At 41.0% G+C, this 25,319-nt stretch overlaps 1 protein-coding gene across 3 annotated transcripts in view; it reads right to left on the bottom strand.

Annotated features, from left to right (window-relative positions):
• Positions 1–25,319, bottom strand: part of Wdr72 (WD repeat domain 72) — a 172,301-nt gene that overhangs the window by 98,168 nt on the left and 48,814 nt on the right. For all 3 annotated transcript variants that reach the window (XM_021207686.1, XM_029543846.1, XM_029543845.1), the window contains exon 14: positions 8,626–8,828. In XM_021207686.1, coding sequence (XP_021063345.1) covers positions 8,626–8,828 — 203 coding nt within the window. The remainder of the gene's footprint in view (positions 1–8,625; positions 8,829–25,319) is intronic.

The raw sequence follows: 25,319 nt of genomic DNA, 5'->3' as shown, positions 1-25,319 counted from the left end.
AGAGAGAGAGAGAAGAAGAAGAAGAAGAAGAAGAAGAAGAAGAAGAAGAAGAAGAAGAAGAAGAAGAAGAAGAAGAAGAAGAAGAAGAAGAAGAGAAGAAATGTAGAAGACACATTGACAAGAAAGCATCAAGACGTCATTGGTCTGACTATAACATCACCCACACTTCTGTCTGTTTTTAACAGTCATTCTTTTCTACGGAGTATAGAGACTTCAGATTCAACTGCCCTGTAATTGTGACTCAACAGGACGCAGGGTGTGGAAACCATACCCTAAAAACTCTACTTTGGTACCGTCCATGGCAAGTCTTAACTGGAAACTCAAAGTGGACTGCATTTAAAACAATATTTAAGCTCCCACGTCTCCTCCCTCGTTGGCAGTTGATAGGTCCACAGAAAAGAAAAGAACAGGTTCCTAGGAGCAAGGCGCTGTTATCGATTTTCTTTTTTTCAGCAGCGAGTCTCCGTTCTGTGTGGCTGCTGTCAAAGGCAATCTCTAACAGCTGGAGTTAAATTGTACTATTTAGAGAAAGAGCCCTTGTCAAGTGGACCGTAAGTCCCCCAACAATACGCTATTCAAATGGCACTTTGCCACACAAATTGCTGACTGGATGAATAACCTGTGGCAGTCACTGAGGCCAGTATCAAAGTTCCATTTCGATGAGAGGTTTTACGTTCACACATTAAACAAGCTTTCTTTGAGGAACCATGAGGCCATATATCTTGGGCCTCGGAATGCTGGAAATAATTAAAATCTGTTTAAATACATCAAGGGAACGTGACAACATTAATATGGATCGGGCGTTAACTGCATTTGTCACAGGGGTAGAAGCGGTGCCCGTCAGTGGCTGGCACCCCCCCCTCCCCGGCACGTGTAGCACAAAGCTGGGCTCTCGCCGCCAGCCGTGCACCATGAAATAGGCGCTTTTTCCTTTTGTAACCCTGATTTACATGGCTGACGAATGTTTAGATTTGAGCCAGGCTTTGAAGTCCTCTGAGGAAAATCAGGGTGGCTCCTGTGCAGGAGGCCGGCAGCTGGAGTCACTTCAGCATGCTTATTCCTTCTGTGGGGACCGGACCTCCTGAGGTAGGTTCTGAAACAAAGCTGTGAGAGCCTGTAATAGTTTTTCTTGTGTCTGAGGTAACTTTCTGAATGAAAAAAATAAAAAGAAAGTCTAAATTCATGCCACTAAATGTGATATAGGATGTTTTTACACAAAGCAGTTAATTTTTTTAAAGCGTTCTTCACCTTTGCAGAACCTTCTGAGGAACGGTTAGCTGACAAAAATATTCATTGTTTCATATATGATTCAAAAAGCAAATTATCATGCCATACCATTACTCCTACAGGTTTTTCTTACTGTCTGACGTAGGGAGATGCTACCAGCCAGTCACTGTGTTCTCAGTAGAGCTTAAGTGAAGTGAAATATTTAAAACAAAAAAACAGAACACTGAACTTATAGAATTGAATAGTTTCAATGTTTAATAACAACCCTATTTTTTTTTTTTTTTACAAATTTATACAATGTTTTCCATGATACTCATACTTTGGTCAATTATCAAAAGGGATGCCATCCAAATTATCTACCAAAGAGATGAAAGGGAACAATCTAAATGGAAAATTTATATATTTTAATTTTAGTTTTGAATATATGCCACATAGCTGCAGTGCCTGTGATTGCTATAAGAGTGACCAGGATGTCCTGGCTATGCAGTTACTGACAGTTGTGAGCTCTCTGACATGGGTGCTAGAAACTAAACTCAGGTCTTCTGCAAGAGTGGCAAGTATGGTCAACTACTAAGCAATCTCTCCAGCCCTTTATTTTTATATAATGCAATTATTTTCAAATAAATACTACTTGATCTCTTCTAATGCAATGTAATTTTGGTAATGGAATATTTAAATAAAAGTGGAGTTTGATTTAATACTACTAATAATACTATTAGTATTAATACTAATAGTAATACTATCTCAGTGAGCTTTAATTTATTTTACATGTAAATCTACAGGTGAGATTTTCAAGTACCATTATTTTGTTCATTTTGGTTATTTCATGTATCATGAAACATAAATCAACAACAAAAAAAAAAAACCCAAAAAGTAGTTTTTTTGCATTGGACATTTGGCTCAGTGGATAATAGCACACACTGCTCTTTCAGAAGTCCCCAACACCCACATCAGGTGACTTACAAATACCTATAACTCTGGCTGCAGGATCCTCTGCCCTCTTATGTCCTCCACAGGCACCTTCACTCTTATGCACATACCCATAAATACAAACTTAAAGAAATAATTAAAAATTACTTTTTATTTTAATAGGTGTTAAGTAGCAGAATTCCTAGCAGGTTGCTATTTCTATTTTACAAGAGAAGGCAAGAGAAGATTTGAATGAAGTTTCTCAGTGAGTTATGGGAGATATTACACTAAGGTCAAATCAAGGTTAAATACTATAAAAGCATCAACTGGGATGTAAATGCAAATGTAGTTTGTATTTACATCCAACCTTATATGTTTAGGTTAATCCATACAAGTGTACTATTTAAAATTCTCTAATGGAGGTTGAGAAAGATGGCTTGGTCTGTCAAATATTTACCCTGTAAGTTTTAAAATCATTTAATTATTTTGAGAAGCATCTCGCTATGTAGCCTTGGCTGACCTGGAATTCACTATGTAGACCAAGATGGGCACAAGTTGAAGAGATCTATCTGCCTCTCATTTCTGAGTGCTGGGTTTAACAGTATGCACTACCATCTCTGGCCCAAGGACCTGAATTTTATCCCTAACACCCATGTAAAAGTGTACACGAGTAATCCTAGCACTGGGAAGGCAGAGACAAGAGGATTCCTAGGGCTCAATGGATAGTCAGTTAGCCAAATTATCGAAGTTCAAGATCAATAGAGCCCTTATATCAAAAATAAGGCAGAGAGTGATTGGGAAAGACACTTAACTTCAACCTTTGACCTCCAAAGGCAAGAACACACTTCATGCACACACACAGTCGCATACTAACACATGTACCACGCTCAAAACAAAGAGCTCTATGAGCACATGAGAACGGTGTGGCACATGGCATTCAAGTTCATATCTTCATCTCTGTAGAGACACAGGGAGACATTAAATATCAGAGTCCCTTTTAAAGGCTCCAAACAAGAGTAAGCATCCGCTCCAGAAAACTCTTGGGGCTATATGGAGCCAGGCACTGCTTAGATCGCTCTTCAGGAAGGAAGACTCACTGCACTGTGAGCCATTTGGCTCAGTGGCAGCTTAGAACTCTGGTCACTTGTGATAAGTCTCAAAACTGGAAAAAAGTCCTAAAGTCCTTGGAAGAATGACTAGGTAAAGCTGTAGGATAAGTGCTTATAAGGCATAGGCTTCCTGTAATGGGATATGTTTGTTCTTAACTTTCTGTCACACACACACACACACACACACACACACACATCTGAACTTACACATATACACACACAAATACTCAGTTGCACTGGAAATTATAATTTGCAGGGTGTTTTGTTATTGTTTGTTTGTTTATTTAACAAAAGATGGTGTCCCCAGCACATACAAGTACTGTTTTCTATACAAGAACAGAATATAATGTATTGACATAAACTATTTCAATTTACATTCCATCCTATATACATATGTATGAACATACATATACAGAATTTTATGGAATGAAAATAAATGGCTTTATTAAAATTTCAGACATGGAAGAAAGAGGAGTTAGAGATTCTTTTCAGGTCCTCCTGATACCTCCTTACCTTCCAGTGAAAAGAGGACTACTAGACCATTGATCAGCAAGCTACAGCCATTATATCATGTTTGGGCCACCACCTGCTACTGTAAGGGCAAGTCTCCCTAGGTACCCCTCCACTCAACAGCAGAATGAGTAAAAACCTTGGCAAAGATCTGAGCTGTGACCCTAAAACATTCATTCCCCGATTTTCACTGAGAGATTCACATAACCTTCTTCATGGTCACCACTATCTTAACATAAAACACAGATCACATTTATGATTTTTTAAATCACCCAGCAGACATCTTAAAACAACATAAATTTAAAAAATGGGTCAAATGGGTCAAGTAATTTTTTTATTTAATCTCACATATCCAAAATGCACGTGTTTAACAATTTGTTCTGATCTTATTCTAAACACCAACTCGAACTATCGCGTGTTTTGTTTCAATGTCACCACATTAGGTGGGACAACTCTAAGCCAGCAAACAGGCAAAAAAGCAGGCAGGGAGAGACAGGTTCTGCTTGGTTCAGCAGAGTTCTCAGGCACTGCAAATGTCGTAAGTTCTGTCCATTAAAATAATCCTGTTTATCCTTTTATCCATGTTATAGATAATAAGAACAACAACAACAAAAAAAAACGAACACATACACTCATAAAACAAAAACCAACCACACAACCAATGAACAAACGGGACTTTTCTTCTTAAAATACCATGTAGCCCCAAAGCTCACTGTCATATAGCAATGATTTTCATCCCTACCTCACAGCTCAACTTCTCCCACTGCTATTTAAATAGACTCTATCCTGCTTTATCCTCTTGCCCAATCTAAGAACAGCAGCTTCCAGCACCAACAAGGTTATTGTATCCTGTAAATCCTTTAAGGCTCTGACTCTCCTCCTTTCATCCCAAAGATCTCTCTTTGTCTAACAGCAGATTCAGCACCTCCAGCAATTCAAAGTGGACATATTTTAAAATGATGTTTACAACATTTTGTGTTCTTTTCATAACCTGCTCTCCCCATTTATATGTACTCTCCAAATGAATGAAGAAAACCTGAATCGGACATTCTAGGAGTGTATAAATATTAGCCAGCATCAAGTTCTAAATGTTCTGTTCTGTCTGAATTGTCTATGTCATTGCAATCCAGTATTCGGCCTGTGCCGCATTAACATTCACACATGCACACAAACACAAGAATAGATACAACGCAATCTTGGATGGTCTAAAGCTCCCAGGCCTGTTGGCTCCCATTTTCTCCACTTACAGAATGAATATTATTCACACACTTATTGAAGATTTGTTTTTTTTAAAAATGAAATCCATGAAGCGTCTACTATACAGTAAGTCACTTATGAGCTAAGAGATGACTTGGTAGATAGAGCTTTTACAAATATGAAAAACTAAGCTTGAGCTCCCAGAATTCATGGAAAAACTGGCCACAGCATCAGACTCTTGTCATCACAGTGCTCCTATGTTGAAAAGAGAGGAGCGAAGGAGATTCCCGGAAGCATGCAGAACATCTACCCTGAGTGGCATAGGTGACAGCAAACAACAGAGACCTCATCTCAAGCAATGTGGGTGGCAAAGAACCAGCACGTGAAGGTGTTCTCTGAACCTCCCATGTATACCAGGACATGTGTGCCCATACTCTCACATACGCATCACATGCACACAGAAGTATATTAATAATGTCTAGGTTTACCTTTAAATGTCATACCTTAAGATAAGATGAGCTCAGCACCCTGGCTCTAAGACAAATCCTAAAGCAGCACAGGGCTGACAGACAATGAAGACATCTTGCATGACACTGGAGGTGTGAAAGGGAAGCGCAAGCGCAAGAACCCCCAGTCACACCAAATCTAGCGACAGCAAGAGTGTGGAGAGGAAAAGAGGCGACTGTCCTGTCTCCTTTGCCTCTCCACTACAAAGAACGAAGACTGGAAATTGTAGACTGCTTGGGTAAAGGGCAACAACTAGAAAATAGAGTGGACATCAGCCTACAAGCAGGATGACAAGACCCAAGACCCGGGCATTTTATTGCTTCCTGGAGTCAAGAAAGAAACAAAATTATATACAGAAAATGAATTGTGTATACACTGTTACCACTACCTAAAGGGTAACTGAGCTTCAGAAAGAAACAACAGTCAGTTTATCTACCTTCTGGGACTCCAAGGAGAAAAACTGGCACCCAGTAAAAGTCATTATTTTCCCTACAGACCTCTGCCTCTGAAACACACAGGTCAGGGGATACCTGGGTCTTATCTATCATTCTGGAACAGTCTCTTCTCTCCTACAATGTATGCTTATTATACAATATGGTCCATGCCATTATGAGAGTTCCAACCATGTATATGATTCATTTGAAATGCTATTATAGCTACATAGGCATCCTTACAAAAGTCTTGATTTCCTGTGAAGAATGCTAAGAGATAGGGCTGGAGAAATTGCTCAGTAGTTAAGAACACTGACTCGTTCTTCAGAGGATCCAGGTTTAGTTCCTAGTGCCCACACGGTGTCTTACAATTCTCTGTAACTCCAGTTCCAGGGAATCTTATCTCCTCTTCTGGCCTCTATAAACACTGCATATACACCATGCCCACAAACGTAGGCCAAGATGAATGAATGAATGAATGAATGAATGAATGAATGAATAAATAAATAGAGCATATTTGGCAACCTCAGAACAATGAAAGACTAGGCTATTGCTATCCACAGGGTTAACATCTAAAGAAGGAGAATATGAACTAATGTAGGTTGTCTGGATGAAATAGTAAAAAGAGAAATACACTCTTTAGGAGATTTACATTCTGTTTCAACCATGACTTGGTGAAGTACCTGCCTGATGGGCTGAGAGGTTACAGTGTGAATCAATCAGTGCCCCGAGGCTGGCATCACAAGGACCATGGGGCCCTGTGTTCAGATCTGTGCTATACAGTCTTCCAGCTTTGCACTTTGAGACGGTATGTCCAAACAGTGTGATTCCAGTCAGACTTCTCACTGTTTAGCAAGTCTATACTGTTCAGGTGACAGACTTATTACGTGTTCAATTAGCGTCCGAGATCTCCAAAGGTAATGAGTACTCCACTCAGATAAAATCTAAATCAGGCCCCTAAACCTGCAAGGCTGGTATGGAAGCTCAATTGTGTGGCTTGGCTTCCATCACCTTGATGAATGACAAGATATCTTCTGTTTTTAATATAAATGTAATTCACACAATTAAAAAAAAATAGGATCTTTGCTAAGTCTTTATTAAAAAGATTGAAATAACAGGAAATGGCAAGAATACATAAATCCTAATTTAGAAATCTTAATTCCCATGTGTCCACTCAAAGAATTTTGATCTTATTTTATTTAGGCTATTTTCAATTCTGTGCATGACTACACAGAGGTACATACATGTGAGAGCAACCGCCTAAGAAAGACAGTGATACCAGATCTGTGCAGCTATAGTTATACATAGCTGTGAGGGCGGTGTGGATTTTGAGGTCTAAACGTGGGCCCTCTGGAAGATCAGCAAGTGCCCTTGACCACTGTGCCATCTCTCAAGCCCCCTATTTAGATTTTCTAAAAATCTTTAGATTCAAATGATTTACTGGAAACATATATATTTAATAAGAAAATAATTTATGTCACCAATAAGAACAAAAAAAAACCCCATAGGACATAAAGTGACCCTTAAACTGTGAAAATATACTGGTAATACTATGAAAAAATATTTACATGAAAAAATCCTAAGTATGTCCATACATACAAATGGCACAGGCAAAAATACTAAGAAGATTGCATGAAGGATAAGAATGGAAAATAATATCTTAAAGAAACTATATGAAATCACTATATCATAACAAGAAAAGAAAAATATTAAGGCTGGTTAAAATGAGCAGTTAACCCGAGTAAAAGAAACTAAATATATTCAACTGAACTATTAAAAATGGATTGGAACTATAGCATATAATCATACCATTGAAAAACACCTAAAATCTGAGTTTATGGGATAGTAACTTAATTTTTTTTTGCATTTCTTTTTTTTTGTTTGTAATTATCTTATTTTTTATTAGATATTTTCTTTATTTACATTTCAAATGCTATCCCGAAAGTTCCCTATACCCTCCCCCAGCCCCTGTTCCCCTACCCACCCACTCCCACTTCTTGGCCCTGGCATTCCTCTGTACTGGGGCATATAAAGTTTGCAACACCAAGGGGCCTCTCTTCCCAATGATGGCTGAAAACGNCATCTTCTGCTACATATGCAGCTAGAGACACAAGCTCAGGGGGTACTCGTTAGTTCATATTGTTGCTCCATCTATAGGGTTGCAGACCCCTTCAGCTCCTTGGGTACTTTCTCTAGCTCCTCCATTGGGGGCNCTGTGTTNCATCCAATAGCTGACTGTGAGCATCCACTTCTGTGTTTGCCAGGCACTGGCATAGCCTCACAAGAGGTCGCTATATCAGGGTCCCTTCAGCAAAATTTTTCTGGCATGTGCAATAGTGTCTGTGTTTGGTGGCTGAGGATGGGATGGATCCCCAGGTGGGGTAGTCTCTGGAAAGTCCATCCTTTCATCTTAGCTCCAAACTTTGACTCTGTAATTCCTTTCATGGGTATTTTGTTCCCTATTCTAGGGAGGAATGAAGTATCCACACGTTGGTCTTCCTTCTTGGTTTTCTTGTGTAACTTAATTTTTGATAAGCTGAAAACTTTATTGTCACGAATGCCATCACAAGAATAACATCCACTTTAGAGTTAGGTTCCCCTATCCCATTCCACCCAACATCACTGGACAGATGATGTCATCTGCCTCCCTACTTTTATATAGAGGGGTTAGGGCCACATTGCTGCTTACTCCAATTGCTATGTCCCTGTGGAACACAGGAGAGATGCAGACTCACCTTACATGAAGATTCCAGCTGCACACTGGGGCAGGGTACTGGTCCAGGCTGGTAGGAGTTGGATGGCTTCTGCTCTACACTTTTGTGCTTGTGTGTCTCAGAGGCCACTGACAGTGTAGGCTCAGATCTGATGAGCTGCGCATCGTCACCACAGTTGAGAATGATCCTTGCTCTTTCGCCTGTCTCATGCCTCTCCAGAGTGCCTGGAAAATGAAATCCAAGACATAAAACAACTATAAGCAAAAATACCCCCCTGGAATAGAATGCACAGACCTCACAGGACATGTTCACAAAAGGACCTTGATTCTTGAAGCTGTCATTCCTGCCTTCTTACAACAGAAAGAACTGGCCTGGGAGCTTTGTCTAGATGGTTTAAATTTTGTCATCAATTATATTACAGTGGACTTAAAAATGTACCCGCATCTAAGAGCCTTTTTATCCACTGGAACCAACGTCTGTCTAAGATCTTCATAACTAAAACCTCTCTTATTATCTAGTGTGAAAGTGATCAATACAGAACAACAATGGAATATTTCTGGGCTGTCTCCTAGTGTCCCAACTCACAAAGAACAGAGATTCTGAAGTGCCCACCTGGGGTTCCCAGGTTTGCAGTGTTTCTACAGATAATGTGTGACAACTTACATGATTGGGGGTATTAAGGACACAGAGGCGTAGAGTGCTTCTGCTCTTATGCCAAGCTCCCCAGCTTTCGATGTGATTTTTATTGCTGGAGTTTGTTACCATTGGAGCCTTTCTTTTTTTTTATTTCTTATGTTATTAGAACTGGAATTAATCTCCCCTGCCCTCTGACATCCGCCCAGCTCCAGAAGTGGTGCTGACAAGTCCAATTTGAAGTTAAGAGGAATGAGTATAGGGAGCTGGAAAGATGGTTCATCAGTTAAGAGCACTAGCTGTTCTTGCAGAGAGTTGTGGTTGGATTTCCGGGACCTACATGGTGGCTCATAACACCTGAAACTCCAGCTCCAGGGGATCCAATGATCTTTTCTGACTCATGAGGCATACATGCACACATATAGACACACATACATGTATGCAATAAAATAAATCTTTTTTGTTTTTTAAAAAGAGAGCAAACATAAAATGACCAGCATTGGTGAGGGGTGATGTCGTAGGGTTACTGTACAAATGTGAGGACTGGAGCGCAAATCCACAGTACTCATGTAAAATAGTGGCAGGCAACGCAGCGCAGCTGTAACCTGTAATTCCAGCATGCAAGAGCCAGATGCATGGATCTCCTGCCTAGATTAGCCCAAATGATGAGCTCTGGGTTCAGTGAGAGACTCTGCCTCAATAAATAAAGCATAGAGAAAGCAAGAAAATACAAGACATCATCACTTGGCTTCCAAATATACACACAAGTGCACCCCCCCACAAGAAAATTTGCATACATATACACATAATACACAGACTTATTATAATACATGTACACACACACACACACACATCAGAGGACTGGAAAGCTTAGTAAGACAGTACAGCCTGATTATAAGAACCTGAGTTTGGAACCCAGCACCCATTAATAAATCAGTTATGGTCTTGCAAGTTCCTATAACCATAGCATAGAGACAGGAGGATTAATTGTTAGCTGCCAGCTTAATCAACTTGTGAGCTTCATGTTCAGAAAAGGATCCGCCTCAAAGAAATAAAGTGCAGAGTAATGACCCAACACATTTTTTGCTTTTTGAACCCATACACAGGTACACATATACCACATACACATATGCACATTATACTCATATACATACACACTCATATACAAAAAGAAAGGATCAGAAAACAATGGATAAATAGTCATCTGGCTTTACAAAATTCAACACCACATATTCATTGAGCAAATTAATCTTGATGTCTGCTTCATATCCTTTATAAGCTCACTTACAACTGGACAAAAATAATAAGAAATTCAATTAATTAGTGCCATAATACAGATTTAATTTCATATCATTCCTTTTCCACAAATTGGAAAAAGTTGCTTTATGTATTAAAGATAACTAATTCTCATAAATAATATTAAGAAAAGATGAAATAAATTAATTATACTAGGAAAGTGGTACCAAAATTATAGATCACTCTGCTGTTTGATAGGAAGCCAGATGTGAAGATTGTAGTAATATCATTCAATCCAGTCTCAGTCCCTACTCTCTTCCCTGTTAACTCTATCATAATTAGCTAGAATTGAATTAGTAGAACTGTAAATTTCTACTGGTCATTATGCTACAGCATCAGACATATTTTCATCTCAGGAATTCTTGACAATGCTCCCCCTTTGCAATCATTTTAAACTTGCAAGCAAGCATCCTAAATACCAACTTCTAAATGTAACTTTCTAACCTTCCTTGTCCCATAACTACTAAGGAAATACTGTCAACAAATGGTGCCAGAAAATTCATTGTCTTTCTAAGAAATCTCTCTTTCAAATTAGTATCAACATAGATAACCTTCTCATGAGTTTTCTGTGGCTATACAATATATTTGTAAAATATTTCAGAAAATTTTAAGTGTCTCTATGTCATCTGGAACTGGCTTTATACTCATGGGCTCAAGAAATACTCTTGCCTCAGCCTCTTTGGTAGTTGAGAATAAAGGTGTGTACTACTGTTCTTGGCTTTTGACATTCCTTGGAAAATAATTTATTGGGCTTTAATCACATAGCCTTGTGCATTACACTGTATATTTTACATATCCATGCATTACATTCTAGACGTTTTTGCAAAGCACCTCTTAAATTGTGCAGCCATAACCATAGCTTACACATATGTGCCTGTGTAGCTTTCACCTCCTTCCGTTTCTGCAGATATCTAATCTGTTTCATTTACTGTGCCATTTACATGTGACCTGTTTGCAACAAATAGTAAACAAGAATGGTTTGTCCCTAGGCCCAGAACTCCCCCAAAGCCTCATGGCATCACTGAAACAAGAGACACCGAAAGCTAATTTACTACAGTATCTAAAGTCCAAATACTCTATTCTACCCATAAGTAAATATCCCCCAATCTAATAAAATATTGGGCATTTTGTTTTCTTGATAATAAATCCTATCCTGGGAGTTAATTTTCCATTTAAAATTTCTTATTGAATTATTATTGCTTCTGCCTCCTGATTGATAAGCCATTTTAAATCACTTCTCATCAGAATTCATGGAAATTGTTACAGATATTTAGAAAGAAGATAATATAAGAAATAACCACTAGGAAGATTGTCAGTGTGTTCTTGTGAGAATTCTTCCCCTGGGAGAATCTTACAAACACCAACTATGAGTCCATCTTATGGAGCTACGTAGTTAAGTCCCTCCCTGTTGTTAAACAGAAAGGGGAGGGGGAGGTGTATAAACAAACCTACCCTCTTCTACCTCCTCCTCCTCCTCCTTCTCCTCCTCTTCCTCCTCCCCCTCCCCCTCATTCCCCCCCAAAAGGACCAATGACAAACCAAAGTATCATTCCACCAGAATTCATCTTAGGACCCCAATGAGTGTTTTGGTTCTACTTACAGAGCAGTGATGGGGCATTATGGGAAAAGAGCATGGGTGACTTGGACAGATACACTTGGAAATCTGTACCCACCATGGAGGATGGTTCCCCAGGGCCAATAGTCCTCCTCAGTTCACTTTCTCAGGCCTCTCTATACTCTAGCACCTTCCCTAGACTCAAAGCCAGGAGCAATTGAGCTGAACTGCACATAGATGTCTGGGAAATGAGACTAGAAACTCGGTTGCTAGTCCAATAACTCCACTCAAAAACCACTCCTTCTGGGAGGGATGCCAACAGACGTTCCCAGGCCTGATCGTGATAGATGCACTCAGGAAGGCAACACTGATCCCAGAAAGATGGGAGCTGCTTGAAAGGGAGGGCAGTCTTCCTCAACAGTAGCTACAATGTTGCCTAAATGTTGCCTTTGCAGCAGATAGGAGTCACTGCTTCCTAATATCAGAAACTCAAGGTTTATAAACCACTTAATTGAACTCAAGAGAACATCGTGAGAACGTTTGCCTTTCCGTGTGAACCTGATGGTAACCCAAACTGATTTACACTCTGTTTCATGAAGACAGCAAGGGATAGACTCTTCCCTGATCCAATTTGGACATGACAAGAAAATGTGCAGAGCAGAATATGGATAAAGTTATGCTATCAACTGTGCCATCTCGTTTTTTTCAGGTAGGTGTGTGAAAGATACCATAAAATCTATATCATGTAAAAAATTGAGGCTAGCCTGGCCTCAAATTCAGAGCTAAACTTTGCATCATAAAACCAAATCAGACGAACTCAAAACTTCATCAAAGACAATGTTTTAAAATATTTTTATGTAAATATCATGCACTGTTAATTTATACTTTATTGATATAAGTTTTCCCATATTGTTTTCAACTTAAGCTAGTCTCTTTAGCTCCTGGCATTAAAAAGGTACTAGATTTTGGATTTTCAGATTAAAGATGTTCAAATGATATAGAAATGTGCAAGACTTTTGGTACCAAGAATTTTGGGCAAGGCATCCTCAGCCTGTGTTATATCCGGGAGGAAAAAAAAAATCACAGGGAAGAGCATTTAGGCAATCAACATTCTGGCACAAAGTAAAGGCAAGATCTATTGTAAGGGATCCAGAATTGCATTTTCTCCCAAAACATCAGTGCACAGAAAGCAAAGGATCAGCCAAGGTATTCAGGGTCCCTGGTTCCTTGCGCCAGACCCCTGTACCCACTCAAACACTATTTGCATTGTCATATGATGCTTTCCTTATAGACTCAAAACACCCCATGAGAGTATTCCTAATCAACATTTTTTTTAAGTCACAGTTTCCTTTATGATCACAGGTGGCTCCTGGGTCCAGATGATAACACCTTCTTCCTTGCCTCTGACTGTGACAACAGGACCACATCACTGTGGGACAGGGAACCTTCTCGCTCCAGACTGTTGGGTGTTCAAGTCCCAAACTGGCTCCATCCTATCAAGGTTACAGCATGGTATATTAATTACTTTTCTGTTGACGTGATAAAACATCATAGCTAAGGTAACTTAAGGAATAAAGTGTTTGTTTTGGCTTATATTCCCAGATAGATAATAGTCCATGATGACAGCACAGAGAGGGGGTGGTTGGAGCAGCAAGCCAGAGTTCATGTTTTGAAACAAAAGCTTTAAGCAGAGACAGAATCCTTAGAATTGCAGGATGCTTTAAAACATCAAACCGTGAATGCAATGAAGTTCTCCCTACAGGAAGGCCACACCTCTTAAACCTGCCTAAATAGCACTACCAACTAAGGACCAAGTATTCAAAAATGTGAGCCTCTGGAGGATATTTTCATTCAAAATGCCACACATAGTTACTGGAGATTTTCAAGCCTCATTTTCTTCAGTCATATCATGGGACAATAATTCTCACCTCACATGGTTACTAAGTAGCTTAAGTATTATAGGCATCTGATTCATGCTCTTAACCCTGAGACAAGAGAAGCCATGATCATCTACAAAGTTCACACCTAAAAACCACACAACTGACTTAGATAAAAAATCACAAAAATATCATAGCTCTCCTGGGCCAGAAACAGCCAGTGGGCTGTGGGTCAGACATTTTGTGTTTATAACATCTAGCACAGAGTGAATGTGGTCCATGATAACACCTATGTCATATGACAGAAGCATATATTCAGCTGATTGAGAGCTGTATGACAACTTTGCCTCTGGAATGTTTCTGACATTGACCAACAAATCAGTTGTTTGGGGTCCTATTGCCTTCTATTTCAGAGATGACCTCGTCAGATTGCCTTGCAACCCAGGTTATTCTTTCTCTGCAGGCAGAGCAAGAGGGCAGCTGGAGAGCATCAGAGAATGTTAAGTCTCACTGTGCAGGCATTAGCACTCACTAAGGTCATTATAAACCTATGCCCAGGCCTTAGGAGAGGCAGGGACTCTGAAAGGTGACTTCTAGAACCCAAGCTACACTTCTGACAGAGTTCATCCCCAACACCCAAAGACTCTGGAATTGGAGATCAGAAAGCAATCTCTGAATGCCTGAAATCTGTGTCAACATGACTATTGTGGTCTAGCCAACTCCACTCCTCCATGAGCCAAAAAGCAGAATATACTAGTTAAAGGAGAGAAAGTATGAAAATCCTTAGAAAGAGGTAAGGATGGAGAGGGTGAGAGAGAAGCAGAGAAGCTTGGTGGAGAATAGGAGGACTTTGGACTTTCTAGTTGTTTCTCATTCCATCCTAAGGATCAGTGCCCCTGGTATGAGGGCTGAGAGGTAAATCCTTCCATCTTTATGGAGATCCATCCTTCTGAGAACACCAGCTCTACTTGCCTCTTGCTCTCTACCTAATGGGCTCAAATAAAGGAGGTTCAGAGATGTATCTATGATGGACCTGGCCAGGTTGAGTGATGGCCATTTGCATACATATCCTGGGGATTTCCAGGTAGAGTCCAGCACAAAGAGACAGAAACGTATGCAGTCATAAGATAGACTGGAGTTAAGTTCCAGTGACAGACTTGCACCTAAAGGAACTTGAGGTCCTTTGAAGCCAGGGGAGACCTTTGAGTCTACTTGTGTATAAGGAAGAGACACAGATCCTACCCAGTCTTCAGTAAAGGAGTGTGCTGTTAAAAGACAAGCATAAACAGAGACATTAGGGCTGGTGATATTTAGAGGCAACCTGCCATTCTTCTTTCAATTTGTTTCATTTTTGAATAGGGAAAATGATCTCTTTATGATGTGGGTTGGAGACCTGACTTTAAAGTGCCAGGCTTTCTTCAAGCAGGAAAGGGCATAGGACAGGACGTCTGTTGAGGAACAAGAGCAAGGCAGAGTGCTAAGGGAAATAGAACCGCTTGCATGAGTGTACTGCCCTGGTACACAGATGGAACAAGAAGAAGCCGCCCTCCCTGACACTAGAAGTCTCTTCCAAAGAGCCAGAACTTCTCACCACTTGGCTTCCCTGGGAATTTCTGTCAAATTTAGAACATGTTCGGTCTTCTATTAAATATATTCTAAAACCCCACTGATACTTGCTTCCTAGCATCAAGACCTACTATCAACAAATAAATTGATTTAAATTATTCAACTATATCAAAAATTCCAGCCAGAAAGGCATCCCCCATCAGTTAATAATGAGGACTATTACAGATTAGCACTAATGGCACCCCCTTGAAAGACACATTATTAAACAAAAATCACAAGCAGGTGACTATCTATAGTTGATTGAGGTGAAATTTCAATTAAAAACACATCATCCATGTTGACTATATTTGATCACATTGTATAAAAGATTTTATTTACTTAAATTTTAAATTTGGAACTGTAGTGACTTCCTCAAAAGAACACTAAAGAAATAAAATTACTACAGGAACACAAATTCTCAGTGCTGCCAAAGGCTAGCACACTGTGAGCCAACACATTTCATAAAAAGGAAAGATACACTCAGTTAGGTATTATACTTACAGCATTGTGAAATCATAAAACATTAGCTGAATATACTGAAAGGAAACATGTTATGATTGGTAACAGGCATGTATTTACATGAGTACAGCTTGATGCTAAGACTATGAATGATCACATGAAAGAGTTAGGACTTTGTATCCATCAGTAGGAATTTCTCAGCTGAGTCTGATGTGCTGTGGGACGGTGCTTATGAATGGTGCCTTTTCAAAGAGACTACCTACAATAACATAGGTTTAACGAGTAGCTTCATTACCAAACTCGGTAGCCACACTCCTACCATCAGATTTTAGTTAAACAGATGGCTGCCAGAGGTAATCAGATTCTCCGTGTGGCAGAAGCTGCCATTGCTTGTGCTGTGATAGGTTCTCACTTATCTTCAGTTATCACATGACGCTCGGTGGCTTGCTCACAGAAGTGTATGGAGATTGACCCAGCGGCCCTCCCTAATAAAAGCATTTCACAGTGACTGCATCTTACTCTGCAAAACAGGAAACCGATGTGAGTTTGACCAAGGGTGGGCCCTGGAGGCCTGGGATTTAGAGTTAGCTAACTAGAAAGAAATGGAAGCCTGGGGAAGGGGAATGGATCTGAAAACAGTAAACCAGGCATAAAAGCACGTTTCTCACTTGTAACTATCACAGAACAGAATAAATCCATCCGTTAAATAGATCTCCGATGACTTGACTCATTTTTGCACTATGCAAAGGCTCTAGTATGTTAACAAACGGAGGGTTGGCTTACCACCATCCTTCTATACCTTAAGGGCATAGAATACATTTTTAAAAAGTCTGACCTCTGTGACCTAAACCCCAGCTCTGCCACAGCCTCCAGCACCTTCACGGAAATCCTGGCATTTACCAAAGGGACACATTCAACCCCCACATCAAATTCTGACCATTGATCTCCAGAAACACACTATGAAGGGCTCAGAGAGGATGGAGAGAATCAAGGGATAAGATACAGACATGCAGGTTTCAAATTGCTGACATGTATCTGAATTCAGATAAAGGACTAACTGTAAGCAAATCCCAAACCACATTGTTCCTGATATTTTCTTATTAAATGTTCCCTCTTCTTAAACATGTGTTAGCAACATTATCTATGTCTAAATTTTAAAGCTCAACTTCATTCTGAAATTAAATGAACTCATTGATGAGGGGGTGTCCAGAAAAGGCATGCTTGGCTCTGTGCTTAAATTGATAATCGCCTATCTCAGGCACTGCATGTAAACCATCGCATTTACTACAGGGAAAGGAAACTCACTCTGCATGGCTTGCACTCTGATACCATGGATATTTATGTTTAATCTTAAAATAACTATCTTAGATTTTTATCCTTCATGCACGGTATTGAAGGTTAGCTGACTTATTGGCTGCAATGGCCCTGAAGACATTCCAGTCTATCTTGTATTTGCTTCTGGCATCCGTTGAGGTAATTAGGTCATTATCTTGCTGAGTTGATCTAGAGTTTTTCCTGGAAAGATGAAGCATATTGGAAAAAGGCAGAATTGAAGTGTGGTCTCCTGGATAAGGTGCTGAGTGAAGAGTGAAGTCTATACAGGGGCTTGGCTTTTCTGTTCTGTGCTGTTTGTATTCAGAGGGAGAGGATATAACAGGGAGGAAGGAAGGATTTTGACTATAAACAGTACTTTGTTTTGTTTTGTTTTTTTCAAATACTGAGTGAATGTAGGGTAGTGGACAATAGGTTTATTTGGAAGGATCAAAGACCCCCACAAGAATCTACCTATGAAAGTCAACACTGTGTTCATACCCAAGTATGCAAAAAGTGATCTTTCCACTTTTCACCCTTTAGTTCCATGATTCATGCACTCCTGGAGTCTTTACCAACTCTTGGGGCTAAACCAAGGAAATAAACAGAATTCTATAAATAATTCCCAGTGTCCCTGTCCTTATCCAGTCTTCTCCCCTGTGACTGTGATATCGTAACAGTGAAATACCCATTAATGTTCATTGTAATTCCTTGACCTCAAAAGGAGACCCTTTGATTAACGCAGTTCTCATTAGTTGGCCTTTAATTTTTTTCCTGTCTGTGTGTGTTTAGGTGTGCAAGCATGTCTGTGTTTCTAGACAGAAACCAGAGGTAGACTCAGGTCTCTTCCTCAGTTGCTTCTCAATCCTTATTTTTGGAAACAGGGTCTCTCAATGAGGTTGGGGCTCGTGGATTTGGCTAGGGTGGATGTTCATTTACGCCCCTGTATCCCTCTGCCCTCATTTCCCCATCGCTGGTATACAGATGTGTACCAGCATGCCTGGCTTTTAAAGTGAATACTGGAAATCCAAGCTCGATTTCCTGACTGCACATCTCCCCAGCCCCCCCCCCATTTGAACTGCTAGATGAGCCTTAGAAAGCTGCTGCTGCTGCTGCTGCAAGCAGGGGGTTCACACTTTTATTTTATCCAGGAAGGTAGCATCTATCCTTCAACTGCACCTCCATGTTGCAGAACTGTGAGATGTTAAATTAAAGATTTTAAGCTATGAAGTTCGGAGGTTATTTGTTAGACCCTGATGGGAAAGCAATGCAGCCTGGATCCTGATGATTATATCTACCTGGGCTCAAATCTGTGATTCTTCTCCAATATTTTTCTTATGATACAAATAACTAAATGCATACAAGCATTAAGATATAAAAAAGTTCACCTAAAAGTTTTAAAACTTCAACAGATAATCTCCCCTCTTATATTCTGAACACAACAAGCCATGGAGACATTCAACAAACAACTACAGATTAAATCGTGTGCCACACTAATGCATTCATTCTACAGCATTCTCTTTCTAGAGGAATCATATATAAGTGGTAAAAATATTGTTGCTAATTTGTTTCTTATCCTCTTATTCTTCAGTTCTCATTATAATTATATCTATCATTATCTACCATTTATTTTGAGAGAGGGTCTCATGTAGCCCAGGCTAGCCTCAAATTCATTAGATAGCTGAGGATAACCTTGTATTTCTGAGTTTACTGCCTCCATTTATAGAATGCTGGGATTGCAGACATGTACCCTCACACCCTGTTTATGTATGTTGAAGATGGAACCCAGGGCTTTATATATGCTATGAACTCTCTCTAACAACTAGCCATATCCTCAGCCCCCAGTGTTATTTAATTCTTACATCAATCCAGAAAAGAAACTAAAGGATTGAATGGATGGAACTAGAAAATATCATCCTGAGTGAGGTAATCCAGTCACAAAAGAACACACATGGTATGCACTCACTGATAAGTGGATATTAGCCCAAAAGCTTGGAATACCCAAGATACAATTCACAGACCACATGAAGCTCAAGAAGAAGGAAGACCAAAGTATGGATGCTTCAGTCCTTAAAAGGGGGAACAAAATACTCATGGGAGGAAATACTGAGACTAAGTATGGAGCAAAGATTGAAGGAAAGGCCATCCAGAGACACTATTGTAGATGCCAAGAAGTTCTTGCTGACAGGAACCTGATATAGTTGTCTCCTGAGAGGCTCTGCCAGAACCTGACAAATACAGAGGTGGATGCTCATAGCCAACCATTGGACTGAGCACGGGGTCCCCAATGGAGGAGTTAGAGAAAGGACTGAAGGAGCTGAAGGGGTTTGCAAACCCATAGGAAGAACAACAATATCAACCAACCAGACACCCCAGAACTCCCAGGGACTAAACCACCAACCAAAGAGTACACATGGAACTACCCACGGCACTAGCCATGGATGTGGCAGAGGGTAGTCTTGTCAGACATCAATGGGAGGGGAGGACTCTGGTCCTGTGAAGGCTTGATGCCTCAGTGTAGGGAAATGCCAGGATGGGAAAGCAGGAGTGGGTGGATGAGTGGGGGAGCACCATCATAAAAGCAGGGGGAGGGGCATAGCATGGGAGATTTTGGGAGGGGAAACCAGGAAAAGAGACAACATTTGAAATGTAAATAAAGAAAATATGTAATAAAAATTTCAAGAAAGAGAGAATTAAAAAGAAAGAAAGAAAGAAAGAAAGAAAGAAAGAAAGAAAGAAAGAAAGAAAGAAAGAAAGAAAGAAAGGAAGGAAGAAAGGAAGGAAGGAAGGAAGGTAAGTCGAAGGGTAATTATATGATCCTATGGCAAAGCTGGCATGCCAAGGGGCTAGAATATTTGATGTTTAGTTTAAAGTATGTGATGAATGAATGCAGATACAGAAAAGCAGGCTGATGAAAGACCTTGACTGGTGAGGTCATCAGTTGGCAAATCCGTCAATAGTTCACACAGAGGATGATTAAGACCCTAATCTACCTGGCCCTACATCATTTTGCTTTTAAACACTTTCATTATCCCTGACATTATTTAATTCCATGTCTCACTGGTAGTATACATTTTTTCCCCCAAACGATTCAAGTTTATCACTAAACGTGGATAGAAACGGGGGAAGAAGTGGTAAGTGCTTCTGACCTCTATAGCTCGCTGTATGGCCAGGCATCTCTGACTCTGAGCCGGATCAAACCACTGATTTCTTTCTTGTTATTTGACCAGAGTATTACATCCTGCTCATCTTACTGTAACAGGGTGCTGTTAGCTGCCTAGGGGATCCCTGAGTTCTTTCCGGGGCAGAGACAAACAATTGAACACTGGGGAAAGCAGAAGACAAAGTTTAGAAGAAAAGGATAGAAAGCGACCCCGTTACCGCACCGGAGGGGAGACACCCAATGCTGGGGGTCCTTGCTTGGAAGCTGGCTTGGGTATTTTATACAGCCACTGGCTTCTCCCCCTCCCTCTACAGGTCCTGTTTATATAACCACCCCTGTGTCTTCCTGCCAGTTCTCCCACTGTCTTCTTATGCTCTTTGGGAACAGGAAGCTGACATTTCAGGAACCCACTTGTCTACCTGTGTCCCCCTAACTCCCTTTTATTTCTGCAGTTAACCTCTGCTCTTGAACTCTGCCACATTTGCCCAGCAAGTACCTTGCAAGCCATCTTCCCACCTGTGATGTTAGCATCTTACCTCTGTTAGTGCACCTGGGTCTTCACACTGCCAGTTGCTGAAGCAGGTCTAAGGCCTTCTAAGCATGGACGGGCATATCGGAATTGGGTCTGCACAAGGAATGGGGGCAAGGGGTGGGCCAATCTATACCCAGATCTTACCGACAAGGCAGAGATTAATAACCAATATTATTTTCGACATGGAATGTCAAACCCAGCAACAACCCCTCAGCCCAATCGTCTGCTCACTTGACCTCTGGACTAATTTTCACTTGGTTCATTCCAGAGACATGAAAGACCTTCGCCATCTAATCTCAGCCCAGGCAAATGGTGGATGTTGGATATTATTGATGCACCCAGACTGATGAAGTTAAGTCCAGTGTCTTTTATCTTGTGGCCAAATCAGAGAAGCTGCTTTTCTCCCCGCAAGCACCAGTCATTACAGTCCACTGAGTCTTGATTTCTGTGGCAGCTGGCTGCTGGGAAGAAGTAGGCAACTGAAAGGAGGAGACCTGGGGAGGGCAGATGGCTCCCCTGAGTTGCTTTCCACTCCACACTGCAGCTGAGAGCCCTGCTAGGGTTCTGCGTGTCAGTGTAACACATTTGCAGAAGATGTCTCCCCGAGAGGGAGCTGGACAGCAGCCACCTGAGTTTTGCAGGGTGAGGCCACCCCCACCCCTGTGCATTCGATGTGGATCTGTGACAACACACCCAGCTAGCATGACCACAGGAACTCCTGAGAGTGATTACAGCGCGAACTTGCTTTACAAACCCAAATCCAGGAAGGTAGTAACTGCCGAGCGGATGCAATAAGGGCAGGGAGGGGCAAGGAAGACTTAACTGATGAAAGTAATTTTATAAGTAGGCAGCGTTTGTTTTTATAATTAGAATGGCATCGTATTGATTTTCACATTTGTTTCTGAGCACACAAAATGTTCTAAAGATGTCTTGCAAACACCTCAGTAATGTGCCCAATGTATTAAGATGCCAGGAGAGCCAAAAGACAGAGTTAAGTAATCTCTCAATTAAAATGTATATGTGTAAATACACACACAGAGACACACACACAAATACATCCACATATTCACACTCACATATTTATACACACACACAGGAAGTAGTAGAACAAAATTTAAACTTGGGTAATCTGATTCTCCACACTAATATTCTTTTTTTTTGGGGGGGGGGTCGAGACAGGGTTTTTCTGTGTAGCCCTGGCTGTCCTGAACTCACTCTGTAGACCAGACTGGCCTCAAACTCAGAGATCCGCCTGCCTGTGCCTCCCGAGTGCTGGGATTAAAGGTGTGTGTGCACCACCACGCCCGGCTTTTTTTTTTTTCCTCACTAATATTCTTAATGCCTTTGGGTACTGTCTCTTCTTCAAGAGATTAAACTTAGTTGGAAAATGATTCAGTTGCTATATCTTGAAGCCCATGCTCACAACTGCATACCTACCCATGCACACACACATGATCATACACACAACTCCAAATTGCAGCATTGTTGGGTTCACTAGGGCCAAGGAGGTGAAAGTGAAGATTCAAAACCAGGCTGCACAGGAAAAACAGACATTGGATAATAACACCAGTAATTATCATGATGAAGGGAAACAGCCACAGACAAGGTGACATAGGAGAACCTTGCCCTCCACTTAAAGGCATCCTATTTTCCTTTTCGAAAAGCAATCATCTCAAGGGGGTTCCATCTGCAATCTGCCACAACAGAATCAAGCAGCTCTGGGAAAATGACACATCGGGGCCACTAGCACCGGCAGGATGCTGCACAGGCAGAGCTCACCTCTACAACGTGTGCGGTGACCGTGAAACAATAGCTCTCCTGACAAGGCGTTCCGCAAGCTGTGACTTTACCGCTCTAGCTAGACAATAGTGACCTCGGTAAGAAAGCAAGCAAATTATCCTCAGAGTGGTACAGTTGGTCGTGGGGGTCATCTCAACACTTTTATTTCATGTGTATACCGATATCAGTCATTGTGCACCACGAGGGACTAAAACTCACACACGGGGGAAACTCAGAAGGTTAAGCTTGACTTTAGCCACAGATCCTATACTATTGGGGTAATATGACTATTGACCTGGGAAGCAGTGGGTCCCACATATTCCTCAGACCTTTCGCTCTACATAGTTACAAAACAAAAACGTTGGGTACATTTGGAAAATATGGTCTATTCACTTTTAGTTGGCACAACTCATCTCTCATAATTTTTTTTTCTTTTTCTTCTTCTCTTGTATTTGTGTGTGGTGGGTGCTTCCCTGTGTGGACGTCTGTGTGTGCAGCTAAGGTTGATGTCCAGGACGTTCCTCTCTCATTCTTCCACTTTATTCTTTGAGACAGAGTCTGTCAATCAAATCCAGAATTCACCAATAAGGAGAGTCTTCCTAGCCATGTCGCTGGCGGCGGGGGTTGGGGGAGTTTGCGGGGTGAGATCCCCGGTCTCTGGCTCAAATAACAGGACAGTTGATGTGCTCACTGAACCCGGTGTCTGGGGAGTCAAAGTCTTGCTTGTGGCTCTTTAACCACTGTTAAGTTCTTTAACCACTGAGCGATCTCCCAGCCCCAAACCTTTCTTAATTTTCTAATACTACTACTACTACTAATTTTCATTAATGATAATAACAATAATAATAATTCTTGCTATTTTTGTTGAAACCATGAAAATAAATCCCCTAATTAGACAACAGCATTGACCATCAAAAGAGTTTTCCAGATAGTTCTAATAAGCCCATTATGGAAAAAAAAAAAATGACGGGACAGGAAGTTTAATATCCGTAGTAAATGACTTCAGCATTGTTTTCCCCAGCTACCTTTCCTGAGCTCCGATGTCTGCCCGAGCCTTGATACATGCTGGTCTCCTGTCAGCTATGCCTTCTGCTGTCAGGTGTGCCTGTCACCAGCCACCTCCTGCTTATGCTTTGCAGTTTCTAATCCGTCATGTGACAAATCAGATGGCCAGAGCTGCTAGGACTACGTGAAAATTAAAAGCCACATTCTGAGAGACAGCCAGAGACCTTCCTTTCCAAAGAGCACTGAGCAGTCTTTGGCAGCTGCCCCCTCTCTTCTCCAGGCTTTTCTTATCTAGCTCCTGCTGAATGGTTGCAGGACACTGGCTTCCATCTGCAAGAAGTGTACCTTGTGATATACAGTGAGGGACACACCAGAGGGCAGGACGAGACCTGTATCCCTACGTGATACCCTGGCAACTGCCTTAGCCACAGAGGCTGTCTCACCTCCGTCTCTTCACTAGTGAAATGAGTATAGTACTCCCAAGCCACCACTGTCAGCGAGGTTGATTGAACTAAGAATGAGCTGCTATGAAGACAATATTTTTTATGTGCATGAATGATGTGTTTGTTCGTGCGTATGTATACATATGTACATGTACATGTATTGATGTGTGTGGTGTGGCTATCTGGAGTTGACTTGGGGTGTCTTCCGAAAGTGTTCTCCACTGTTTTGGGAGGCACGCATGCCAAGGCATGTACCTGGAGTATAGAGGACAACTTGCACTTTGATCTTCCTTCTACCATATGGGTCATATGATTGAAATCAAGGCATCAGCTCGGCTGGTAGCTTGTTTGTATGTCTGCTTGTCTGTCTGTTTCCCGCTGAGCCATCTTAATGCCTACTCCTCATATTATCGAGATGGAGTCTCACTGAACTTAGAATGCCTTGGCTAGCTGACCAATAAGCCCCTGGGATCTTCCTGTCTTTACCTCTCCAGACATAGGCTGCCCCCTGACATTTCTTACATTGGCTCTGGAAACAGATCCCTGGCCTTCATGCTTATGAAGCAGGCACCTAACAGTGTTTGTTAAGAACAACCATTTTGCTCACAGGTATACTATTCACAGCTGCCTGTTTCTGTGCATAAAGTTTTATTAAAACACAGCCTTGCCTGGTCTTTAAATATCCTATACAGTTTCTCTGGAGCTATAAGGGCAGGTTAAGAAATCACAGGAGAAATCATAAGGCCCCCAAGCTAAATATTTACAGTTCAGCCCTGTGCTAAGAACTACCGAACCATCCCATCAAGAAATATTTTATCTTTCAGCAAATGGGATTTCATTTCCACACACACCCCCACACACAAAAATAATTAAGTGGCCCAATATGGACTATGTTTTAATAGCATCATGAACTGAGCAGAAAACATTGAGGAATAAAAATAACCATTACATTAGCAGCACATAAGAAATTCAATGTATAGGTTTCTGCCCTGCAAAGCTGTTACTGTAAACATGAAAGCCCCCCAGAAACACACCAAACTTAACGTCTAAAAGGAAT

This window comes from Mus pahari, chromosome 10 (genome assembly GCF_900095145.1).
Source record: "Mus pahari chromosome 10, PAHARI_EIJ_v1.1, whole genome shotgun sequence".
In the NCBI taxonomy this organism is placed as follows: domain Eukaryota; kingdom Metazoa; phylum Chordata; class Mammalia; order Rodentia; family Muridae; genus Mus; species Mus pahari.
The sequence above is the reverse complement of the archived record's forward strand: the minus strand, read 5'-3'. Positions and strand labels throughout refer to the sequence as shown.